General features: G+C 41.1%; 1 protein-coding gene and 1 long non-coding RNA gene across 2 annotated transcripts; one reads left to right on the top strand and one right to left on the bottom strand.

Annotated features, from left to right (window-relative positions):
• Positions 1 to 5,980: 5,980 nt before the first annotated feature.
• On the bottom strand, positions 5,981 to 8,206 carry LOC111947773 (uncharacterized). Its single transcript, XR_013657735.1, has 3 exons — positions 8,092 to 8,206; positions 7,063 to 7,270; positions 5,981 to 6,698 (listed from the first exon to the last, which is right to left on the bottom strand). It is a non-coding gene; the product is annotated as an uncharacterized LOC111947773 (long non-coding RNA).
• A 606-nt stretch (positions 8,207 to 8,812) lies between these two features.
• Positions 8,813 to 11,149, top strand: LOC105358482 (uncharacterized). Its single transcript, XM_023957670.2, has 4 exons — positions 8,813 to 8,976; positions 9,441 to 9,584; positions 9,700 to 9,984; positions 10,614 to 11,149. Exons 1-4 carry the CDS (start codon positions 8,850 to 8,852, stop codon positions 10,931 to 10,933), a joined length of 876 nt encoding a protein of 291 aa, XP_023813438.1. The 5' UTR covers positions 8,813 to 8,849; the 3' UTR covers positions 10,934 to 11,149.
• Positions 11,150 to 24,164: the final 13,015 nt, after the last annotated feature.

Raw genomic sequence — 24,164 nt, 5'->3', positions numbered from 1 at the left:
ATCTGGAAGAGCTAACACTGTTGTTCTGGCTAATGCTTGTTTTAATTCACAAAATGCTTTTACACCTTGTTCTGTCCATTTAATTTTATCATAAGCTGCCATAGGTGCTTCATAAATCAATTCTTGTAGTGGGGCTGCTATTTCAGCATAGTTTGGAATCCACATGCGACAGTAATTACATAACCCTAAAAATGACATCATTTGTTTCTTTGTTAAGAGTTGTGGTGCTGATAAAATCGCCACTTTTCTGTCTTCATTTAATTTTCTACCCTGAGATGTTAAAGTATGGCCTAAATATTTAACTTGTGGGGTCCATAGCTGTAATTTATCTTTGTTTACTTTGTTTCCAGTCTCTGCCAAATAAGTCAATAAAGCTATGGTGTCTTTTTTACAAAACTCCTGTGAGGTTGATGCTATGAGAATGTCATCTACATAAGTTATGATTTGACTTTTCATAGGTGGCTCAAATCCCGCTAAACAGTTTGAAATAGCATCAGAAAAAATGGTAGGACTTTCTGCATAGCCCTGAGGTAGTCTTGTATAAGTGTACTTCTTTCCTTCAAAAGTAAATGCAAACCAATATTGACTATCTGGGTGTAAGGGGACTGAAAAAAATGCATTACTTAGATCGATTACTGAAAACCATTCTGCTCTTGGATCTAAGGTATTTAACAAAGTGTGTGGATCTGGTACATTAGGTGCTCTTTGTACAACTGCATCATTTACTGGTCTCAGATCTTGAACCATCCTCCAAGATGTAGAAGGAGGAGCCTTTTTAACTGGGAAAATTGGTGTGTTACAAGGTGACTCTGGGCACTGTACTAACACTCCTGCTTTGTACAGTTCATCTATCACAGGCCTTATTCCCTCTTTTGCATCATCCTTTAAAGGATATTGTTTTTTCCGTGGAGTATATTCTGTCTTCCCTCTAATGACCACTGGTGGGCAACCTTTAATTAACCCTACATCTGCTGGCCCTTTAGTCCAAAGTGACTGTGGAAGATCTTTAAGAGAATCTTCCTCTTCCTCTGTCAACATAATTTTCACTCAGCTTCTTCTGTCAGTCAGATGCACATTAGCCTGTGTAATCACTACCCAGTTTAATGCAATCTTTTTAAACTTAGTTTCAGGATTGGTAGAAATCCCAGTTTCCGGATCAGTCTGCCAGTTCAAAGTATAAGTCACTTCCTGCACATGTTCTTTCATTTCTTCACATTTTTCTCGTGAAGCTTTAGTACAAGAAATAAATGGAACTGCATCTGCCATTTGTTTCCAACTTGTCACTCTTTCTGTATACATTAAATTTTTTGCTTCTGGTGTAACTGTCACAGTACAGAAACTAGTTTCATCTTTCCAATAAAAATCATTTATTGTACATTTTTGAAAACCTAGTTTACTCACTGCTTCATCATATCTCCTGTCAGGGCCAGGAGACTTTTTGCATCTTAACATGACATACAGATTTTCTGGAGACATAAAATCTGCATGGGGTGACACTCTGGCTTTTGCTTTTTCCATTAAGTTTTTTGCAGTCTGTCCAAGATCAGTTTTCGGTAGATCTAAAGTCCAATAATAGTATGGTTCACCTCTGCCTTCTAGCACACAGATGTCTGTATCTGGGCAACGTCGTGCTTGCATCCCCCCTTCTCTGGTGGGGTAAATTCCTAACTTTAATCTTATCATGACATCTCTCCCTAAAAGATTAAAAGGACAGTTTGGTGCTAAAACCACAGGAATGCTTGTTGTTTCATTAGTGTCAGGATTTTCAAAACAAACTGGTTTACTCAAATGTTTAGTTTCAATTTGACCATCTGCAGATCTCATTTGTATTGTTTTATTTGACTTAGGAAAATCATTGTAATGACTTTTTATCACAGTTCTACAAGCCCCTGAGTCACAAAGAAAAACAAACGGTTGTCCCTGAACATAAAGAGTTATTTCTGGCTTTTCCATAAGACAAACTTCAGTGAGATCTAAAAATTCATCACAAATTGGTTGAATTTCTGGTTCAGATTCATTGTTAATCTTGACATTACTTCTACCATCTAGTCAATCTGATTTCTTTCTTTCGGGACAATCTCTCAACCAATGATCTCTCTGTCCACAAATCCAACATCCATCATCAACCTGCTCTGACCCTCTGTTGCTACTTTCTCTAAACCTTCCTCTAAAACTTCCTTTAAAATTTCCTTTTCCACGACCACGCCCTTGGCCACGTCCACGATTTCTTCCTCTGTTCATGTTCCTTCCAAAAAACACATCACTACTTTCCTCCTGCCAAAATGTATCTACACTTTGATTTCTAACTTTCTTCTTATTCACCATCACCTTTTCTGCATGAACAGCAAAATTCATAAACTGTTGTAGTGCTCCTGTAGGTAGATCAATGTAATGCTTCCTTATCCAGTCTGCAATCTCTGGTCTCATAGCTTGCAGTAAGGCTTGTTTCAGCTGCTGTCTATAGGCACCATCATCATTATCATCATCTCTGAGTCCACTGTTAGCTTTAAAAACTTCTTCAAATCTGACTCTAAAATCAGACACTAACTCTCCATCTTTTTGTTTAGTTTGACCAATCTTTCCATAGTCAGGTCTCATTGGAAAGGCTTCTCTAATTCTTTGTCCTAAAAGTGTAAGACTTTGAATTAACTCTTGACTGTTATGTGGAAGAGGTCTGGGTGGATCGTCATCATTCATAGGATTCCAATTTCCCTTTACTTTTGCCCAGTCTGCTTTCATAGCAGTCATCCATGCTTGCTGACATTCAATGCCATTCAGATGATAAGCTCTCTGAACTTCCATCATTTGCTCATGAAAATCCTGTGGATTTTCCCTGTGAGAGATAACTCCCTCTACTGCCTTCTTAACATCCTCCACTGTCCAGGTCCTAAACACAAGAAGTGTAGGTCTCTGGCCATCTTCTCCAGCTCTAGGATTGGGCACTTCAATCATTGGAAATGTCTCAGCAAGTTCAGATGACCCTCCAGCTTCTTCCAAACCAACCCGCATAGTTTTACTCCATTCAAGTTTTTTCCCTATTCCTCTTAACGTCATTTTTTCTTTTTCTGGTTTATTTAAATCAGTCAGTGGTGGGTAAAGACCCGTCAAGGAAGGAGCAGTTGGCCCCTCATAGGGAGGGGGTGAGAAAACAGCTGGATTCTCTTCCCCCCCTTCTTCATCACGTCCCTGCTCACCCTGCAGCTCAGCTGCAGCCTGCTGCAGGGGTCTTGGTCTTATCACAACTGATTCATCATCCTCTTTTTTAGCAATCAGACATGCTTCCCTAGTTTTACTTTTCTGAATGCCATTCTTTCTTTTTGTTGCTTCATTTAACCACAGTTTAGCACAAATTAATTCTTCACTACTTTTTGTTTCTTTTTTATTTTTTATTTTGTTTTTAATTTGTAACCTTTGAACTAATTCAGTACATGCCTGTACTCCAAGATTCCCCTTAAAATTGTAGTTTTTATCCCATTTTCTCAAGAACGTAGTTGAGCCTGGATGAGCTCTTTCCATGTATTTTGAATCCCCTGTTAATTCTACTTTTCTATTTGAATTCCCCATTTGTTTTTTTTGTTTTTTTTATTTTTTTATTATTTACGTTAGTCACAGAGTGTGATCAGAACCAACAGAGAATGCCTCTCAGGACCGAATTTCACTCCCCGTGCAACAAGCTTCTAGGTCAGACCTATTGTCTGATCCGGTCACACGTTTAGGGTCCTCCCAGGAGCAAAACACGTTTTAGACTCTGGGTTCCTTTCACCTAAAGCCAAATGAGATGAAATCTTGTTCTATTTCAACAAGCAGCCTTGTGTTAACACCGCAAGGTTTCCAGCTGCTCACTGTTTCGAACAAGTTCACTCCTTTCACACAGGCACACACATTCACACCAAAGAAAACTTTTTATTTTTATTTATTTTTAAATTTTAATAGGCCTTTTAGGGACTTGAACCCTCTAACGCGTTTTAGGCTGCAGGACTCGAACCTACACCTTTATACAGAATTCTGGACTTTTCCGGGACTTTAAACCCACACGTGTTTTAGGCAACAGGACTTGAACCTGTCCCTCAGAATTCTGGGCCACTTCGGGGACTCGAACCCCTGTAAAAGCGCTTTACTTGCCTTGTTGCTGTGGTCTGACTGGTTCACGGATAACGTCAATCCGGACCCAGGGATCAGACCAGTCGATTGGCCGGCGTAGAATTCACTACGACGGACTTTCCTCCGCAGACCTAGTCTCACGGGCTGTCGACAGACTTCAATCGGCATGGTCCTCCCCCCAAGGACGCAGATATGTTGTCATCCGGCTCGAAGGACCAAAGAATGTCAGATAAATGCATCTAAACATTAAAGAAAAACACAATTAGAAATAATAGACCACAGCAAGAATCAAGTTTCTCATGCACGAGGGAGAAGAAGCCAGTGTGACAGAAGACAACCAACACGCTGCTCTTCTCAAAGGTCTGCCTCTCCCTGTGCACCTTTTATTAAGAACACAAGAAGGAGGTAACAGTTTCAGGACAAAGAGAAAAAGTTCATTAGGGGGTGTTGTATAATGACCCATTTGGTGGATTCTAACTTCAAAGTGTGTCGTAAACCCCCCTCTCTTCCTTGCTGGGATGAGAAGCAGATGAACAAACACACAACTGTTTTCAGAAGAGGTAAAAAGGTCAATCTAAGTTAACATTTAAAGAAATACATTTAAACAATGATAATAATAAAACAAATTCCTTCACAGTATGTCCACCTATGTTCAATGTTTCTCAATAGTTCAACCAAGTTATTGTTGATTAAAATCTTTTATATGGTTAAAGACCCTGTATTTCTTTATTTTCCTTACTTTCTTTTCAAACATACAGTTAAAAAATACTAGAAAAAGCAGAAGGAACAATAAAAATAGGATTACACAGCAAAACAAAGAACAAACAAAACAAAAAAATAGAAATGCCTTGGGTTGCCTTGGCTCTATAGGTTTTTTTTAACATTATCCAAGTCCTTATAATGACATTATTTTTGTTAGTCATTTTCTTTCATCTTTTTTGACCAACATCAAATGTATTTCCTCCCCTACTTTTTTCCCATTTCTGCTGTGTTGGCAATTCTGGGTAACACTTTATAATAAGATTCCTTAACAAGCTTTGTTAACGCATTAATAAGCATTATAATAGAAATTTTAGGGTGTTAGTAAGACATTTATTAGTACAATAAGTCTAATAAGGTTTATTAAAGTACTTAGTTAACACATTTACAAGCATTATTATTAGGATGTTTTTAAGATGCTAATGATTCATTTATTGACATTATAGATGCCTAACAAATCTGTCAGTGTTAATAAGCTTAATAACATTTATTAACAACCTTTGTTAACAAATTAAGAAGTATTATTTTTGTTTGGGGTTCTAGTAAGACATTTATTAGCATTATAGATGTCTCATACTAACCTTAGTGTTAATATGCTTAATAGGTTTGATTAGCTAACTTCACTTCCATTAGCTAACTTCCATTATCAATGTGCAAGATGCTAGTAAGATATTTATTAGCATTATAGATGTCTTGCAAATACCTGATAGTGTTAATAAGATTCATTAATATCTAAAGTCAGACTATTGTCTTCAAAGTCCACATTACTAAACTGCTTAAGAGCTTAACAAACGTATTAACTAACTTTGTTAGCAGTTTATTGAATGTTTTGCAGCACCTCAACTAAAGTGTGACCAAAGTCCACATTACTAAACTGCTTATAAGCTTAACAAACGTATTAACTAACTTTGTTAGCAGTTTATTGAATGTTTTGCAGCACCTCAACTAAAGTGTGACCAAAGTCCACATTACTAAACTGCTTATAAGCTTAACAAACGTATTAACTAACTTTGTTAGCAGTTTATTGAATGTTTTGCAGCACCTCAACTAAAGTGTGACCAAAGTCCACATTACTAAACTGCTTATAAGCTTAACAAACGTATTAACTAACTTTGTTAGCAGTTTATTGAATGTTTTGCAGCACCTCAACTAAGGTGTCGGATGTTTTTACCACAAACAACCACAAAGCATAAAGCTTGTAAAAAGAACTTTATAACATTAAAACAGACTAAACATACAAAAATCTTTCTGTAAAAGAAATATAAAAATGAATTCAGTCACAATTTCAAACTACGGTAAATAAATAAGGCATCGAGAAATAAAGCCAGATTGTTTTGACAATCAATTTTTAAGTCTAACTGAAGTAAATCAGTGAATCACTTGTACTTTTTTTTTATATCATGAAGTAACCTTCCAAGGATGCCATTACTGTGTTTTTTAGCTAGCCACTCGTTCCACTCAATCACACACAGGTGCTCTTGTAAAAGGTTTTCGGTTCGATTTCCTCGAAGCCTCCATACTTTTTCTTTGTATGTCCGCCATGCCCTTTCAAGGTGTTGTGTGTGAGCACCAGTGTGTGCATCTACGTATGTCTGACTGTGATTGACAGTGTAGTGTTTGTATCCAAGTGCTTGGAGCACACGGTATGCTCGCCATTCATCACTAATGATAGTAGATCCAGGTTTTACATGGTGTGCAATTAGAGGCACAAGTTCTGTGCGACTTCTTTTTTCAACAAGTCGCAGAACTGGCTTTCCACTCCTCTGGCCACGAACTCCCAGCATGCCAAAAACCCATTTCTTCCTCTTCCATGCTCCTGACAGTCTTCCTCTTCCATACTGTTTGAATGAATAGAGAAGGAAAAAAATAATTTAAGTACGGTTTATACAAATGCCTGGCTTATGATTTTTTTAAAAAGAAAAACAGAACATAACTAACTATTCAGGAATAAATATTGAGATATTCAGTATATGCACAGATTTACTCAATAAGGAATTGTTAGTCCTAATTTTTATTGCTCACTTATTATTAAAAGATTAAGATAGTGTTCTGTGATCCATGGAATATGCTCAGGGGATATAAGGACACTGCTCAAATTGATCCAAATTCAACATTTTTGAAACTTTTGAAACAATATGGTAAGTTAACAAGTTTGACTGACACACACACTTAATTACACATTAAATAATGCATTGCCTTTACCTTTCTTTTATGTCTGAAGTGACTCTCATCAATGACAACAAATTCATGTTGTCCACCAATGATTTGTCCATTTCTTAATCTCATTCGTTCCACGGCCGTTGTGCAGACCTCACGTATTTTTTTTGCCATCTTGGTGAGTGTGGCTGAACTTGCTGCGATGTCATCCTCTATCATGTCTATCTGTCGTAGACGCAAACCTTGGGAAAACCTAAGGACAGACAAAACAATTTTTCTCAACTCATGCCCCGAGTAAAGAAACACGGGATAAAATGGTATCAAATCAAGCTACAATAAATCAATAAATTCATTGAAAAAAAAAGTAACTATGAAATTTTTACTTAATGGCCCTTGAAAGGCTCCATACTAAGCCACATCAAGATGTAATAAGGGCCAAAACCATGTGAATCCTCGAGAAGCAAATCGGATTAAAACTAAGTTTAACCTATAAAATTTCAACAAATTTAGCTCTAACCAGCATTGTGATGCTTATTTTATTATTTTACATAGCATAGGCTTAGACAAGTTTCATTTCTTGGTAAATTTGTCCAACTTTCAAAAGTAATGCACTGTCAAAGTGAAAGTAAAACAGTTAGATTTATATGTAAAATGTACTTAAATAATTTTGATCTGTCAAATAATTTAAGTTTTTATCTTTACCAGGTGCTAGTTGTGAAACAGAGATACATATGTCATCACGTTGAGCACGTCTGGAAATACGATTTTCTTTTTCCCTCCAGTTTTTGTTTTTTTATGCGGTTATACAGACTTCAGAAGTAAGTCTTCCATGAAATATGCTATGGTGGATACAAATAACCATGGTATCTGTTGCTTTTTTTTCCTCTGAGTTTAACAACAGTGAAGCTGTACAGCTTAAACAAAATAATTGTATTTAAATTGCTATAGATTACAAGTGAGATCTAACTGGCCGAAAGGAAAATTACAAGTACATAGCCACTAGTTGTAGGTATACAGTACCACCTTGTGAATGGTGTATATGCAGAGTAGAGAGTCACATGATAGACTACATACCTAAATATGAACTGCATCCAGTCAAAAAGGGATATTTTAGAACGCTGGAACAGAGACTTGTATCTTATGGACTTTACACTGTTTCTTCCTCTATGTGCGGCCCGCTGACATGTCCTGCAGAATAAAAAAATATACACAAAAAATCGGTATTCATCATAATCACATTTTTGTTAATTTGTAATAACTATAGTTCTCATTGATTGCATTTCAAGAAGAACCTAACTTACCAAGTGTAATGATCTTTGGTCTTCCATTTCTTCAACTTCATTCTCCTTAAGCAGATGCTGCATTTCATTTTCTGCCTTAGAAGCTTGTTTTTCTGCATCCATTTAATTAGTTTAAGGGTTTTTCTTTTGGATCTGCCCTCAAAAATTAGCTTCCGTAATTTTTTTACCAATGTCATTTTTTTCTTTCAAGAATTTTACAACTGATTTAAATTTTCTGGCTTCTCCCTCCAAAATGCCTGCACTTGCTGATCAAATCAACGTCAACGTATCGCCACTACCGTAAGAGCTCTAGGAAACATGCAGTGAAATTAAACTTTACTAACCTGTTGGCAGTTCACATTAACATAGTGCGCTTGCGCAATTTTCAGAGTTCTACAGTTTGGTACTCTGATCTGTATTTTTTTTAAATAACCTTTATTGAACCCTCTGATCGGTCACTGCTTTGGTAGATGTAAGGTCCTTTTGCGCATGCGCAGAGTGATAAGGTCGCCGTTAGAGTTTGGGGTGCTACATCTTCTTTAACTAGCCACCATGTCTTTGCCACATGCTAAAAGCAGCAGCATAATTAATACTCGCTCTAGAGTAAGAACGGAGTTAACCAACCCGGAACAGAAGAAAAGAAAAAGGAAGCAAATGGACCATGCTAGTAGTGAACCTGGTAAGTTACTTAACTTTTTTTTTTCAACTCTTAGTCTTTCCCCAAGTTTCACACATTCACGTAAATTCTCAAACAAGGTCATCCTTCTAACTTCAGATGCAAAAATCAGGAGTTGCGATATCTAATTCATGCTTGAGTACTTCCGCGAAAAAAGGAAAGGAGTCCTGGCGCGTGCAGGCAACAGCTGGGGGGGGGGGGGGGGGGGGTCAGTCACCTCTTGCATGGAGCTTCAGAGAAGCCTCATTCGTGTATAAAAGGTTTGTTAGTTACATAGTCATTAAGTTTACTTTTTAGAGATATGATGAACTTAAAATAGTAAAATAAAGTCGTTTTTTCCACTCCTGACATTGCACCAAATTAAGAGGACTTTATTTTTCTGTCAAGTAAAAAATGTTCATAATAAATGGCTTGCTACAATCATTGATATACATTTTAAATAACAGTTTGCTATTCTTCTGACACAGATCAAGGTACAATGTCACCAACTGCACAGCTTTCATTAAAAAAACAGCAGCAAGAGATACAGCTGCTGAAGCAAAAACTGCTGAGTCAGCAGGAAGTTATTGAAGAGCTTTCAACAGAAAGAGACTTACTAAAAGAACAGCTAAGTATGTCTAAGCAACACTTGATTGTACTGGCATTGTTGTGATTTCTCTTTGGGATAGTAAAATATTAAAAATAACAAATGTGTTCAATTGTTACATCAATATATTTGTTTTGCAGCACAACAGCCTCCTCAGCCATCATCAAGTGTTGTTGCACTGCGTGGGAAACGGGACAAAACACCTCACATGCAGTCAAGTTCTTCAGAGTCAAGCAGTACTTCGATATCGAGTGACTCATCATTTGATTCTTCATCTGACTATTCTTCTTCTGACGAAACTACAAAGAAGAAGAAAAGGAAGAAGAAGAACAAGAAGAAGAAAACAAAAATAATGAAAAAACACAAGAAAACAGACAGGGCTGGGGAAAAGACACACAACAAAGCTTACAGAGATGTCAAGAGAGGTAATTACAAATATTGAACTTTTTAAAAAATACAAGAAGTTTTTCGCTTCTTTGTAAAATATTTGCAATTTTCTGTTCCTTAACAGAAAGGCAACAACACAAAGTGAAATTAATTCTCTTTATTATGTATTTGATGCATAATTATGTTGGGTATGCAGACTTTAGCCCTTTTTTTAAAAGAATTAGTCATCAGTTTAACTTTAACACAAAAACCTCTGAACTTTTGCCAGCAAAAGGTTGTGGGTGTGGCCGACTTGAGTTGTGGATTACTCTTTCGTGTACATTAGGCAAAACAATGTGCAACTTGCCATTTTAGTGGTACAAATAGTTTTGTGGCCTGGAGAAATTGGAAAATGTTCAGACATGCATCAGTTTAATAGTAAACCAAACACTTCAGGCACATTTTGATATAACATTGAAAGAGAGTGGGAAAACCACAAAAAATTATTTTAGATAATATTTCATATTCAAGAAAAGAAAAATGTTATGATAAGTAGTCTTTGGTAGGGGGGTCTGTCTAGCTTATTTTTTAGATGATTTAGAAAAACCGGATACAAATAAAAAACAATAACAAAAGAATGAATGAATGTTTTGCATAACTATTAAAAATTGCCTTTTTTATGTTTCAGCTCGTGATCCAGATGACATTGTGGAGAGGTACACCAAAGTTTTAAAGGCGTTTAAAAAAGGACTCACCATGTCCGGAGCTTTCCAAAAAGTGGGGGTGGACCGAAACACAATAGTCAACAACGCTCCAGTTGCAGAACTTGCCATCGCAGACCAAAACAAATTCTCAGAGCTAAAAAACTGTCACTTGCCCAATGACAAGCTGAGTGATTTCATCAAGTCTTGCATCGAAGAAATAAAAGTCAATTCAGAAATTGGAGAAAAAATCAAACAACTAAAAGCTAATGGGCAGTTACTGCCCATAGGCAAGGGCAGGTTTTGAAAAGTTGTTTGTAAACATCTGTTAGTTTCGAAGAGTTCAGAAAAGGTTTAAGTTTTTCTCACTTGTTATAATGTTCTTTATTTAAAGTTTGAAAGTGATTTCATTTAGTTTATATTACAGCATGTTTGAAAATGTGTAGATTGTTTTTATTGTTACAGAATCTTTTTTTTAATATTTCAGTTGCCATGTTATATATAAAGTTCTTTTTACAAGCTTTATGCTTTGTGGTTGTTTGTGGTAAAAACATCCGACACCTTAGTTGAGGTGCTGCAAGACATTCAATAAACTGCTAACAAAGTTAGTTAATACGTTTGTTAAGCTTATAAGCAGTTTAGTAATGTGGACTTTGGTCACACTTTAGTTGAGGTGCTGCAAAACATTCAATAAACTGCTAACAAAGTTAGTTAATACGTTTGTTAAGCTTATAAGCAGTTTAGTAATGTGGACTTTGGTCACACTTTAGTTGAGGTGCTGCAAAACATTCAATAAACTGCTAACAAAGTTAGTTAATACGTTTGTTAAGCTTATAAGCAGTTTAGTAATGTGGACTTTGGTCACACTTTAGTTGAGGTGCTGCAAAACATTCAATAAACTGCTAACAAAGTTAGTTAATACGTTTGTTAAGCTCATAAGCAGTTTAGTAATGTGGACTTTGAAGACAATAGTCTGACTTTAGATATTAATGAATCTTATTAACACTATCAGGTATTTGCAAGACATCTATAATGCTAATAAATATCTTACTAGCATCTTGCACATTGATAATGGAAGTTAGCTAATGGAAGTGAAGTTAGCTAATCAAACCTATTAAGCATATTAACACTAAGGTTAGTATGAGACATCTATAATGCTAATAAATGTCTTACTAGAACCCCAAACAAAAATAATACTTCTTAATTTGTTAACAAAGGTTGTTAATAAATGTTATTAAGCTTATTAACACTGACAGATTTGTTAGGCATCTATAATGTCAATAAATGAATCATTAGCATCTTAAAAACATCCTAATAATAATGCTTGTAAATGTGTTAACTAAGTACTTTAATAAACCTTATTAGACTTATTGTACTAATAAATGTCTTACTAACACCCTAAAATTTCTATTATAATGCTTATTAATGCGTTAACAAAGCTTGTTAAGGAATCTTATTATAAAGTGTTACCCAATTCTGTTTTGTACCATTGTCCTGTGATTGTTTTCTTGCCGGTGGCTATAGGAAATATTTGACTAAATATCTGTCATTTTTGAGTACATTTTCTGATATATTGCCCAGATACAGAAATAAGCATCTCTTGGTATATTGTAGCCCAGGACCTTGGTTATAATCTGGTGAATATTCTTTCAAAAGGGACTAGCTTTGGGGCAAGACCAAAAAATATGGGAATGATCTACGTTTATGTCTCCACATTTTCTGCAACATAGCTGGGGCACCGAAGTGTGCTTCTTTGTGATTTTTTCCAACAATCTAGTCTACGTATTTCTGATGAAGTGGATGTATTCTGTGTTTGCCAAATTTGAAGCCAGTCATCATCTGACATATTTATATCCAGTTCCCTTTCCCATTTATTTTATTTATTTATTTTTTTTTTTAACTTGTCCTGTCCAACAGCTAGGCAAACAGATGAGAGCTGAGGGCCTCTTGTGTTGGACATATTTTATTTTAACAAGAGGGGTTATTCATCTTCAGACAAACCAAAGGTATGTCTGAATAAACCCCTTTTGTAATTGAGGCCAAACTTTATTAATTTCAATCATGTTTGAAAATCTTTGGTGTTGGACCGGACGGAAAAGGAAAGAGGGGAAGAAGAGAGAGGGACGTTAGAGAGAGGGGGGGTAGGAGGGTGATAATAGGAGGGGAAGGTGGGTAAGACCATGAAGCAGCATAGAGCAGACAGGTTTACTGGTTGTTTATCGTTACGGTACGGTTCAAATGTAGTACAAAAAGGGCGGGGCCTGTTCACACACACTCAAATATTATCAACACACCTGCTAGCCGCAAAAATGTCCACATGTCAACATGCACACAAAACAGATAGTGTTCACGAACGCATACCTATGCCTTTAAACCAACTAGTGTGAAATCTTTCATTCATTCAATCATGCAAACTATTAGTGCAAAGGTGAGCTAACACCTGTGCTCAGGTGAGTGTTTATGTTCTTCTAAAATGGATGGTGGAATGTGAAAAGAAGGAGGAGGAGCGCCCAGCCACCCCCACACCCATACCCCCGCCGCAGCAGCAGCGGCAGCCGGAATTCCCCCAACGCCACACGGGAACAGGCAGGGAACAACCGCCCCCCGGGCGACCAAGACCGCCACCCAGGCCAGGGCCAGCAGGACCGCCGCGAGGCCCCCAGAGCCAGAGAGCAGGGAGGCGCAGAGGGAAAGAGAGCGCCGCCCCAGCCCAGCCAGGAAAGCAGCCCCCCGCCGCGCCGGAAGAGCCCAACGCAGGGCCCCACCGGAGAGGGACGCCCACAGCCCCAGACGAGCACCCCACCACCACCCAGGAGTTCCGGGCATCCCCCCGCCCCGACCCCAGGTACGAGCCAGGACCCCCCAAGGGAGACTCGCTCCGCACTCCAGGCAGCCACCCACCCGGCCCACGGTTGGTCCAGGTAGGAGCAAGGCAGGGGCCCGCCGCCCCCGCCCAGGAGGGGGGAACCCCGGGGAAAAAAGGGCGGCCCACAAGGGATGTTATAAATATGGCCCGACCAGGCTCGGCCATGTTGGAAGTTTGGCGGGGCCCAGCGCCCAGGGGCAAGGACCAGGACCCACCCCCCAGGGACACGAACACCCCCGGCTCAGGTGTAATATGAACCCCCCCACCGTGCGGAGAGAGCACCGCCGGGCCCAGGGAGCCGGCACCCAAGGGACACGGCCGCCATCGCCAAGGGGCCCGCACCCCCCACCAGGGAAGGGGTAGGGGACAGATGGACCCAGGTCCCACCTTCCTTGTAAAATGCGTGTGCGTGTATGGGTGTTTGAGAGGGTGTTTGTGTGCATGTGTGTGTGTTTATGTTTGAATGTATATATTGAAGGGGGAGGGGGGGGTGTACTAAGGGGGGTGCAGTTAAAATTGGCGAGTAGGGCACTAAGGGGACATCTCCTGATTACTCACAGTGATGTCCCCTCACCCTCCACACCAAGGGGCCCTAAATGTCTAAGGTGCGGTTAAAATTGGCGGGTAGGGTGCCAGGAGGACATCTGCTGCTTGCTTGCAGTGATGTCCAAGCACCCCCCCCTACCAAGGACCCTACATGTCTAAGGTGCAAATAAAACCGAAAGAGGGGGGGCCCACTCCATACGGCAACCATAGGAGGGGGGCCACTCCCAAGTAGCCCCCCCCCAAGGCGCATCCCAGGCTAGACCCCCCACCCCCTCACCCTAATATGAGGTTATATAAGGAAGGGGGTAAGTTGGGGACAGCTGGTAGACTGTCCCCCGGTGGTCAAACAGCCGTCCCCCAGCCCACCCCCAGCAAAGGGGCCAGGGCCACCCAGCCCAGGGGCCCACCCCCGGAGGCGCCGACACCCCAGGCCCGGCACCACCCACCCCACACAGAGAGAGAGGAGCCAGAAAGCGTCGCCCCCCCCCGGAGCAAGCCCAGGCCCCCACCCCCAGACGCCGGCCCTAGAAGAGCTCTGTTCAGGCCTCCACGGGACCGAGGAGGCCAACCGGCCGAGGCAACCACTGATTGCCTCAGCGGAGACCCCGACCCGCTAGCCCCCCCGACCCGTACTAATAATGGGCCCCCCCTCCCCCCCAGAACGCCCCCCCACAGGACAGGGCCGACAAGCCCCCCACCCCACCCCACCCCAGACCCCGCAGCCGAAGCGGGTGACACCCAGAGCGACCGGGGGCCCCGAGAGGGTTGTCCCGTCCCGTCCCAGAGCCAGGGAAGGGCCGATCCCAGCCCCAGGTGCAGATGGGCAGCCCATCCGGCGCCGCTGGGCCCCCCCCACCCGAGCAGGGCCCCCCGCCAACCCCCCCCAGCACAGGCAAAGGGACCACCCCCCCAAGCCAAGCCAGACCACCACCCCACCCCCCCACCACGCACCCCCACACCCAAGCCCAGAGGACCACGCAGCGCCCCAGCCCGCCCCACCCAGGCACCGGACCCGACCCCCCGACCAACGGAGCCCCCCACCGCCCCCGCCAGGCACCGGAAGCCCCGACCCCCACCCCAAACCACGGCAGAAGGGCAAGGAGCAGCGACGACCAAGCCCTCCACCCCCTAAGTCATGGAGTCAACCACAGGAGACCAGAGAGACTGAATTCTTTCAAAGTTACTTGAGCTTTGGGCTGACATTTTTTCCAAGCTGATATGATCAAACAGCAGATTTCTGTGTTGACTTATGTTTATATTTTTCTTGTTTTTCCAATTTATTAAAATAGTTTTTTTGGCAATACAAAGAGTTATGAAAATGATAGATGCTAATCCTTCTTCTATATCGATGGCACTCATGTCACCAAGCACACAAAATGACGGTGAGGCAGTGATTGAAACCTTAAGCCAGACTGATAAATCGGCACATACCTGCTGCCAGAGAGCCTGGACAGGAGTGCAGAACCACAGTGCGTGCATGTAGCTGTCGGGTAGATTATTATCACAGTGCTCGCAAATGTCTGAGTTACTGAGACCCATCTTGAACATCCTCTGTCCAGTGTAGTAAATTCTGTGAAGAGTTTTGAGATGGATTAGCTGCAGATTTGGACTATTTGTCAGTTTAAAGGTGTTTAGACAAAGTTCTGACCAGAAGCTTTCATCTGTGCTGATGCTCAAATCTGCATCCCATTTTTTTGTTGGAAGGGCAATATTGTTATCTAAATTACATAAAAGTTTGTATATTTTGGAGAGAGTTCTATTCATTGAAAAATTAATCAGAGTGGTAACTACATCTGGTAGCTTTAAATCGTCGTCTTTAATTTTATACTTTTTAGTAATAATTGATTTAAGTTGCTGATATTCCAAGAAGTTATTTATTCCATGTTTGTCTTGAAGTTCCTGGGGGGTTATGAATCTTCTATCAATAATTACGTGCTCTAGTTGTTTTATGCCCCCTGCTTGCCAAGCTGGGAAGTGAATCATTTTTTTGTTAATAAGGATGTCCGGGTTGTTCCAGATGGGTGTCATTTTGCACGGTTGAATTGATGATTTTGATATTTTGAGAAATTCCCACCAGGCTGTTAAGGTGGCATTTATATTAATGCTTTTGAAACAATCCTGTTTTTTAACTGTTTGGCTAATAAATGGTAGCTGTGACAGGTTGATCTTTCCACATAACACCTGTTCCAAGTCTAACCATGAGTTGGTTTCTGGATTATTTTTTAACCATTTTAAGATATATTGTAATCTATTTGCAAGAAAGTATTTGTGGAAATTAGGTAGTTCTAATCCTCCACAGCTTTTTGCAGATTTTAAAGTTTTTAGACTAATTCTTGCAGGTTTGTTGTTCCATAGAAAGCTTGATATGGATGAGTCTAATGTTTTGAACCATTTTAATGGCGGTTGTGTGGGAATCATTGAGAAGAGATAATTAACTTTGGGTAAGATTTTCATTTTAACCGTGGCTACCTTGCCCATAAGGGACAGAGGCAGGTTGGTCCAGCGTGTTAGATCGTCCTGTATGCTTTTCAGTAACGGGGTGTGGTTTAGCTGCACCAGTTCTGATAGTTTGGGGGTGTTGGAAAATATAATCTGTCGCTTTGAGATTACTTTCCTTTGTTGCATGTTCAATAAAGTCGAGAAGAAGAAAACCACGGGATTCGGCCGGATTAAGTTTAACAAATTTATTCCCTAACAATATTTCTAAAAACAGAGTAAAACAAAATAAAACAGATCGATCTGGGTGTCCAAAATCAAGGCCTGCAATACGCAAGAGGTTACATTCCGAATTCACATGCAGCTTGTCTGGAGACACAGGAAAATTCCTTGAGTTCAGACAAGCATGTGGTCAGAACATCCTCCCCCGGGAGCAAGATGGCCGCCGAATCTCCGCCTCTGGTCGCTGGAGATTGGCTGACAGAGGAGCCCGCCTACTTCCTTCAGCCCATGTTAGGAGTTACAGCATTTGGTCCTAGCTTCCTGCTTCAAACGTCCAGGGGGGTTATTTCAAAGACGGACCACTGTCCGACCACCAACAGTGTCCCCATGGGGCTCCAGCACAGTCGCCCGGATCCTTCTCCGCAGGCAATCAGTCCCAACTCTTTGTCCTTTTCATGTGAGTTGACACCTTCAGGGGGTTCCCATGAATTGAATTGAATCCTGGAGACAATTTAATTCTGGTCCATGTCAGATCTACAGTTAAGGCTTCCAGATGGTCTTAGAAGATCAAAGACTGTTTTCTCCTGAAGGGGGTTGGAGGTTGGAGCTGCATTCCTGAAACCTCTTTACATATGCAATTATCAGGAAGTCCCTTTTAATTGAAATGACTGAAACCCACACACAGTAAACCAGAAAGAAAACCTTCAATGAAATAAAATGAAGATAAAAACCTAGGAGAAATGAGAACCACAAAAAATAAATTCCTTCAGGGGAAAAGTAGATACCCAGATATTTGATATTTCCTGTTTTAACTGGAATTGTGAGTCTTTGTTCCATATTCCTGTTGAGTGGTAATAAAACAGACTTATTCCAATTAATGGAATAGTCTGATATGGAGGAGAATTCATTTATGATCATTGCTGTTTCATTTACAGAATGTAAATTCCTTAAAAACAGTAATATGTCATCCGCATAAAGACTAATTTTATGATGGCTGTGTTTGGTTTTTATTCCTATAATGCTCTCATTCTGTCTTATTGCTGCAGCTAAAGGCTCAATGAATATAGCAAAAAGAGAAGGAGAGAGTGGGCAGCCCTGTCTGGTTCCTCTTCCAAGAAAAAACCTGTTTGAAGTCTGTTTATTAGTTCTAACTGATGCATTGGGGTTGTGATATAATATTTTGATCCAATTGATGAATGCTACTCCAAAACCAAACTTATGGAGGGCAGCAATAAGGAACTTCCAATTAACTCTGTCAAAGGCTTTTTCAGCATCCAGCGTTAGTACCGTCATTTCCTGGTTTTTAATGGTGGCAAAGTCTATTATATTAACTAGTCTACGAACATTATCATCCGAGTGTCTGCCTTTGATGAATCCAGTGTGGTCGAAGTGAATTATGTGAGGAGTGATTTTTTCTATTCTCTGTGCTAGTGCTTTGCAGATAATTTTTACATCTGCATTGATTAGAGAAATAGGGCGATAGCTTGAAGGACTAGTGGGATCTTTGTCTGGTTTTAGAAGAAGAATTATGTTGGCTGAGTTCATGTTAGGTGGCATTGATTGGCTCTCATTAATAGATGTGACAGTTTTATAAAATGTTGGTGCCAGTTGTTCCCAGAATTCTTTATAAAACTCAGCAGGAAAGCCGTCAGGCCCTGGTGCTTTACCATTGGGCATAAGTAACAGAGCTTCATGAAGTTCAGACGGCGAGAGCGGAGAATCTAAGTTTGTGATTTGATCCTCATTTAGCCTGGGTAGGTTTACATTATTAAGAAATGAGTCAATACTTTGCTCTGACGGATTGATCTGCGGTGTGTACAGGTTTTTATAAAAGTTTTCAAATGCGTTATTAATTTTGACCGGGTCATGGGTGACATTTCCTGTTTGGTCCATAATAGAGGTTGATGATTTTTCTCTGTTAATTTTAAGCTGATTAGCCAGAAATTTGCCAGATTTATTAGAGTTTTCAAATCTTTCAAGTCGTAGCCTTTGTATTTGAAATTGTGTTTGTTTATTAATGATGTCATTTAACCGCAGCTTTAAATTTTTCAGATCTCCCAGAATGTGTTCCTGTGCAGAAGCAGCATAAGCAGTCTCCAGGGTTTTGATTTTATTTTCTAATTCTAATAAATCTGCTTTCTCTTTGCGTTTTTTGTGCGTTGAATAAGAAATGATTTTCCCTCTCATGCCTTTGCTGTTTCCCAAAGAACGCACGGTGGGATGTCTGGAGTATTGTTGAAGTCTAAGAAGGTTGCCCACTCTTTTTTAAAGAATTCAAGAAATTCCTGGTCCTTTAACAGAGACGTATTAAACCTCCAGGTTGTACCAGAGGGTGTGGATTTTTCCCTAGAAATGTTTACAGAGACTGGTGCATGATCACTGATAATAATTGGATGGATATTGGAGCTTTGAATATTTTTTAAAAGAGAGTTACTGATTAATAAATAGTCTAAACGGGAGTGTGAATAGTGAACTGGAGAAAAAAAGGTGAACCCTTTAGTGCTTGGGTGACATGAGCGCCACGCGTCGCAGAGACCCAGATCATTCATGTACTGCTTTAGAATACTTGCAGATCGCCATGTACGCTGGTTTGCTGCTGTGCTGAGTCTGTCAAGTTCAGGGTCCAAAACAAGGTTGAAGTCTCCTCCTATAATGATTGTGGAGTCCGAGTGGACTGAGAGTGAGGTGAAGAATCTGTGAAAGAAGGAAGAGTCGTCAACATTAGGACCATAAATACTCACTATACAAAAGTCCTTATTCTGAATGGATATATTAATGATTACAAATCTGCCTTCTGGGTCAGTAACTGTATCCTTATGAGTAAAATTAAGATTTTTATTAATTAAAACAGCAACTCCTCGTTGTTTGGAGTTGTAACTGGCAGAGTATATAACTGGAAATTGTAAGCAGCACATAAGGTGATTCAAAGAATTCGATAAATGGGTCTCCTGCAGTAGAGCTATATCTGCTTTTAGACCATCCAGGTGATTTAACACTTTCAGTCTCTTTGGCTCAGAGCCAAGTCCACGCACATTCCAGCTAACGATGTTAAGACTGTTCATAACTGCTCTGACTGAAAAGGTGTAAAGCTAAGTAGTGCTTGTGTACCAGTCCGTGTGCGCGTGCCCGCATTGAGAAGCGCTGTGCGCGTGAACGTTTTCTGGCTATGTGAGCTGCGTGTCGCGTGCGTCCTATGAGAGCCTGTGTGAGGTGATTGCAGTATGTCGGCGTGTGTGTGCGGGATCGCATGTGCACGCCCGTGTGTGCGCTTGTGTGTGCGCGCGCCCGTTCCGTGCATAAATAAATACTTACCGAGGATAAGTTGCTTCCAAGTGATTTACATATAATGAGGGGGGAGAGGGGGGGGGAGAGTAAAGGAAAGAAAAAAAGAGATAGAAGGGAAAACGAAAACAACAACAAAACAACAATAGAAACATCAGTGGGACTGAGGTGACGAAGAAAAAAAAAAGACTGTTTTCCTGCGATCGAGGTGTGGATTATTGATGATCCGGTTTTCCATTCATTGAAGTAAGTTTAGCGGGTTTCTTCTGGGCAGCGCAGATGTTCTCAGCGCGGATCTGAAAGCCTTCAGCACAGCCAGGGGGTGATCTCCGGGTCCCGGAACAGCCGGCCGTCCACGTAAAGTTTGTCAACGGCCACAATCGCTCTCGAACCAGCAGCAAGATGCTTCCTCCTCAGCGGGAACAGGATCTTCCTTCTGCGGAGGATTTCTGCCGGGAACTGGTCATTCACGCTGTAATGCGTGCCTCTCAGTTCCCGTCCGCGGCCCTTCACCAACTCCTTCTGTTTGAAATGTTCGAATTTAGCCACAATAGGACGCGGGCGCTGGTGGTCGGACCTTCTTCCTCCGAGGCGGTGAACCCTGTGGAAAGAGATCTTCTGCACCTCCTCCTTGGGGAGTTTCAGGTGGACCTCTAAAAAGGATCTAACGGTGGCCTCGGGGTCTTCTCCTGCCTCCTCTGGAACCCCCGCGACCACTAGATTGTCCCTCATGCTCCTCGACTGAAGATCCAGGAGGGTTTCCTTGATGGATCGGTTCTCCTCGGAGAGACGGGCGGTGTCATTGCCCAGGGTCTTCACGGTCTCTCTGAGGGCCTGGTTCTCCGCTGCGAGCTCCCGCACCTGCTGCTGGCTGAATTCCAGAGACTCCCGCAGACCTTGAAATTCTCTATGGAGGATCTCCAGCAAATTGAGGTGGCCATCAAAGCTGGAGAGCTTTTTATCAATCGAATCCAGGATATCGCTCATTCCGCTGCCCGGAGAGGACACAGCCCCGGGAGAGTCCTCAGGCCGTTCACGCTTGGCGGAGGGGGTGGTGGTGGCGGTTCTGGGCTTCACCATGTTGCAGGTATTAAAACACTCGTCAATGAAATTCTCCAGGTCCTCCAGGCTGACAGAAGCTTAATACTCTTAACAGGTTATGTTAGTTAGCAGGAAATATTTTAATATGGCGGAAAAATGAAACAAGATCGAAAATGTTTGTTCAAATGCTTACGCGCCGCCAAGTCGACTCACCACACTCGTCTCGCTGGGTCTCGCGATACTACAGCATCTCGCGATCAAAATCAACACTCTTTCCCATTTCTTTTTAATATACATGGTGTTTTTCCCTTTTTTTTCATTTTTTATTAGATTTTTATAGAGCGTTGATATAATTCTGTGTTTTTTTGAATTGTAAGTTTCAACAATAGTTCTAGTATTTCCATCTTCATCTAAATTTGAATTATTTCTAATTTCCTTGTCAGTAATCTTTTATCTGCAAAAACCTGTAGTGGTCATGGTTAGTCAAATTCAATTTCTGTTTCAAAAGTTTCAAAATTTAAGAAATTTCCATTTTTTGTCAATTTGCAAATCACTGTTATGCCTTTTTGGTTCCATTCTATAAATTTTTTGTCATGAGAACCTGGTCTAAAGTCCTTTTCATAAGTTATCCACCAGAGAATCCTAAACCCCCTTCTCTAGTTTGTATTTTTCACAACATTGAATTACTATGTTATCGTAAATTCTGTTATCTTTCCTATTTGGCTACAATAATTATATTCAAGGCTTCTCGTCTATCACCAATAAAACTATGAATTTTCCCGCCATGTATAAACTGCTCTACATTTTTCCATTTCGATATAAACTTGTGATCACACCAACAGATTACAGGTCTAAGCTGTGCAGCATGGAAGTACTCCCTAAGATTTGGTGGCGCTAAACCTACTTTGTCTTTACTTAATTTTAAAATATCAAATTTTATTCTTGGTCTCTGTCCATTACAAACATATCTGTAAATAATGGTATCCTACAATCTATATTGCTTCTCTGGTATCTCAACAGGCAGGGATTGGAATAAGTATAAGAGTCGGGGCAGGACACTCATCTTCATGGTCTCTATCCTTGAACCCATATCCAATGAAAGAACATTCCACCTGTCCAGGGGCCTCATTTATAAAACTTTGCGTAGGATTTGCGTCAGAAGTGGCGTACGGATGAAACATAGGACGTGCGTACGCACAGAAATATTCGGATTTATAAAACCGTGCGCACGCACATCCTACGCATCTTTCCCTTTATAAATCACAACCGATTCTAAATGCAGCGCAGCTTTTGCGGCTACATGACACGCCCATAGTTGCCCATAAATAGTCTGTGAAACGCCCACAAATGAATATTCATTGATTGCGAGATCATGGCAAACACAGAGAGGAAATCAAAAAACGTAACTTCACTCAATGTGAAGTAGAATTTATCGTTGGCGAGGTGGAAAAGAGGAGAAAAGTGTTGTTTGGAGGGCACAGTGTGGGCATTACTAATGCCGAAAAGGCACGTGAGCAGCAAACGGTGGCAGACGCCGTAAATGCTGTGGCCTCACAACCTCGGACCGTGGCCAAAATAAAAAAGAAATGAAAGAAATGATCCGACATCAAAGTCGAGGCAAAAAAACGTCTAGCGCTGCATCGGCAGAGTGTGTCCGCCACGTGGGGGGGTGGGGGGGGGGGACCGGAGCTGACCCCTCTTGATGAGAAACTGGCCGCTATTATTGGGGAATCCCTATTAAGTCCCCCTTATCGGCGTCCTCCTCCGCCTCAGTCACCTGACTGAGACGGAGGGGACGCCGACGCGCCAGGGTCAGGGTGACACAGGTAAGAGAAATAATTAAAATGAATGCAGTCAAGTCACATGTATGCAGGCTACACAATTACAGATTATTAATATAGAACAATTTTATTTTAGTTGCTGGGTGTTCCAGCGGGGCCAGTGGTTACGATGCTGCAGCTGAGCAGCCGTCTGGCCCCAGCGTCTCCACGGCACGCGGCTCTCAACCCTCCAGCAGTGGACGCGTCCTCACCGATGCAGTCCTTGAAATGCAGAGGGAAGTCAGTAGTTCAATAAGAGAGGTGGCCAAGGAGTTGGGCGAAATCAAGATCGCCCTGACTGAAATAAACTGCACGATGAGGGAATTCTTAAATAAATAATATTTTCCACACCTCTTTTTCTTTACAAGCGACGCATCACTTCCAAACGCTGGCGCACAGCAGCAGCAAATGGCTCAAATGCGTGGGGATGGGGTTCAGGGTCGGGGCCAACACAGCAATCAGCGCCAGGGGGTAGAGGCACGTTTTTAAGCTGTGCCACATTGTGTAGCACAGCACATGCCAGCACGATTTGGCACACACTGTCACTTTCACGTGTTTCTTCCATCTGCCGACGGTGTCGCCATTTCTCATTTCACCCGTTTTTGTGCGTACGCCTGGGTCAGAGCTTGCGTGGAGGACCGCACATTTTCCCGTCAAGTTTGCTTTTTATAAATCTCAACTATTGCGTAGAGAGTGGCGTACGCCTTCTTTTGTGCGTACGCAACGTTTATAAATGAGGCCCCAGATCATTCTTCATTTCCCTATTTAGTTTAGTTTAATTGGCATCATATAGATCTTCCATTGTTCTTGTTAATGTTTCTTTTCCAATTCAGCTTGTACCTCAGTTGTATATTACAAAATGGTGAGAAATGAAATGTTAAAACTTGTGTCTTTGCCAAATTAAGTTTATATCCAGAGCAAAAACCAAAGGCTTCCAAATGGTCAATTAGGATTGGGATTCCTGTCTCAGGCTCTTCTTGAAAACAAACTACATTGTCAGCAAAAAGTCCAATAATGTGTTCTTCTCCCCCAATTTTAACTCCTTGAGGTCTTGGTTTTCCTTGATTGCTTGTGCTAAAGGTTTGATAAATAATGCAAACAGTGTTGGGGACAGACAGCAGCCTTGTCTTGTAGATCGTTCTAAATTTATACTTTCAGTGAGGCTGCCATTTATTTTATTCTCGCAGTGGGTTTTTGGTAAAGTGTTTTAATACATTTAACAGCCTTTGTATTGAAACCAAATTTTTCAAGGACTAAATATAAAAAAGACCAATTCACGCTATCAAATGCTTTTTCTGCATCAAGATCTATGAGGACTGCACTTG

Source organism: Oryzias latipes, chromosome 8 (assembly GCF_053564925.1).
Source record: "Oryzias latipes strain Hd-rR chromosome 8, Olatipes_Hd-rR_3.1".
Lineage (NCBI taxonomy): Eukaryota > Metazoa > Chordata > Actinopteri > Beloniformes > Adrianichthyidae > Oryzias > Oryzias latipes.
The sequence above is the reverse complement of the archived record's forward strand: the minus strand, read 5'-3'. Positions and strand labels throughout refer to the sequence as shown.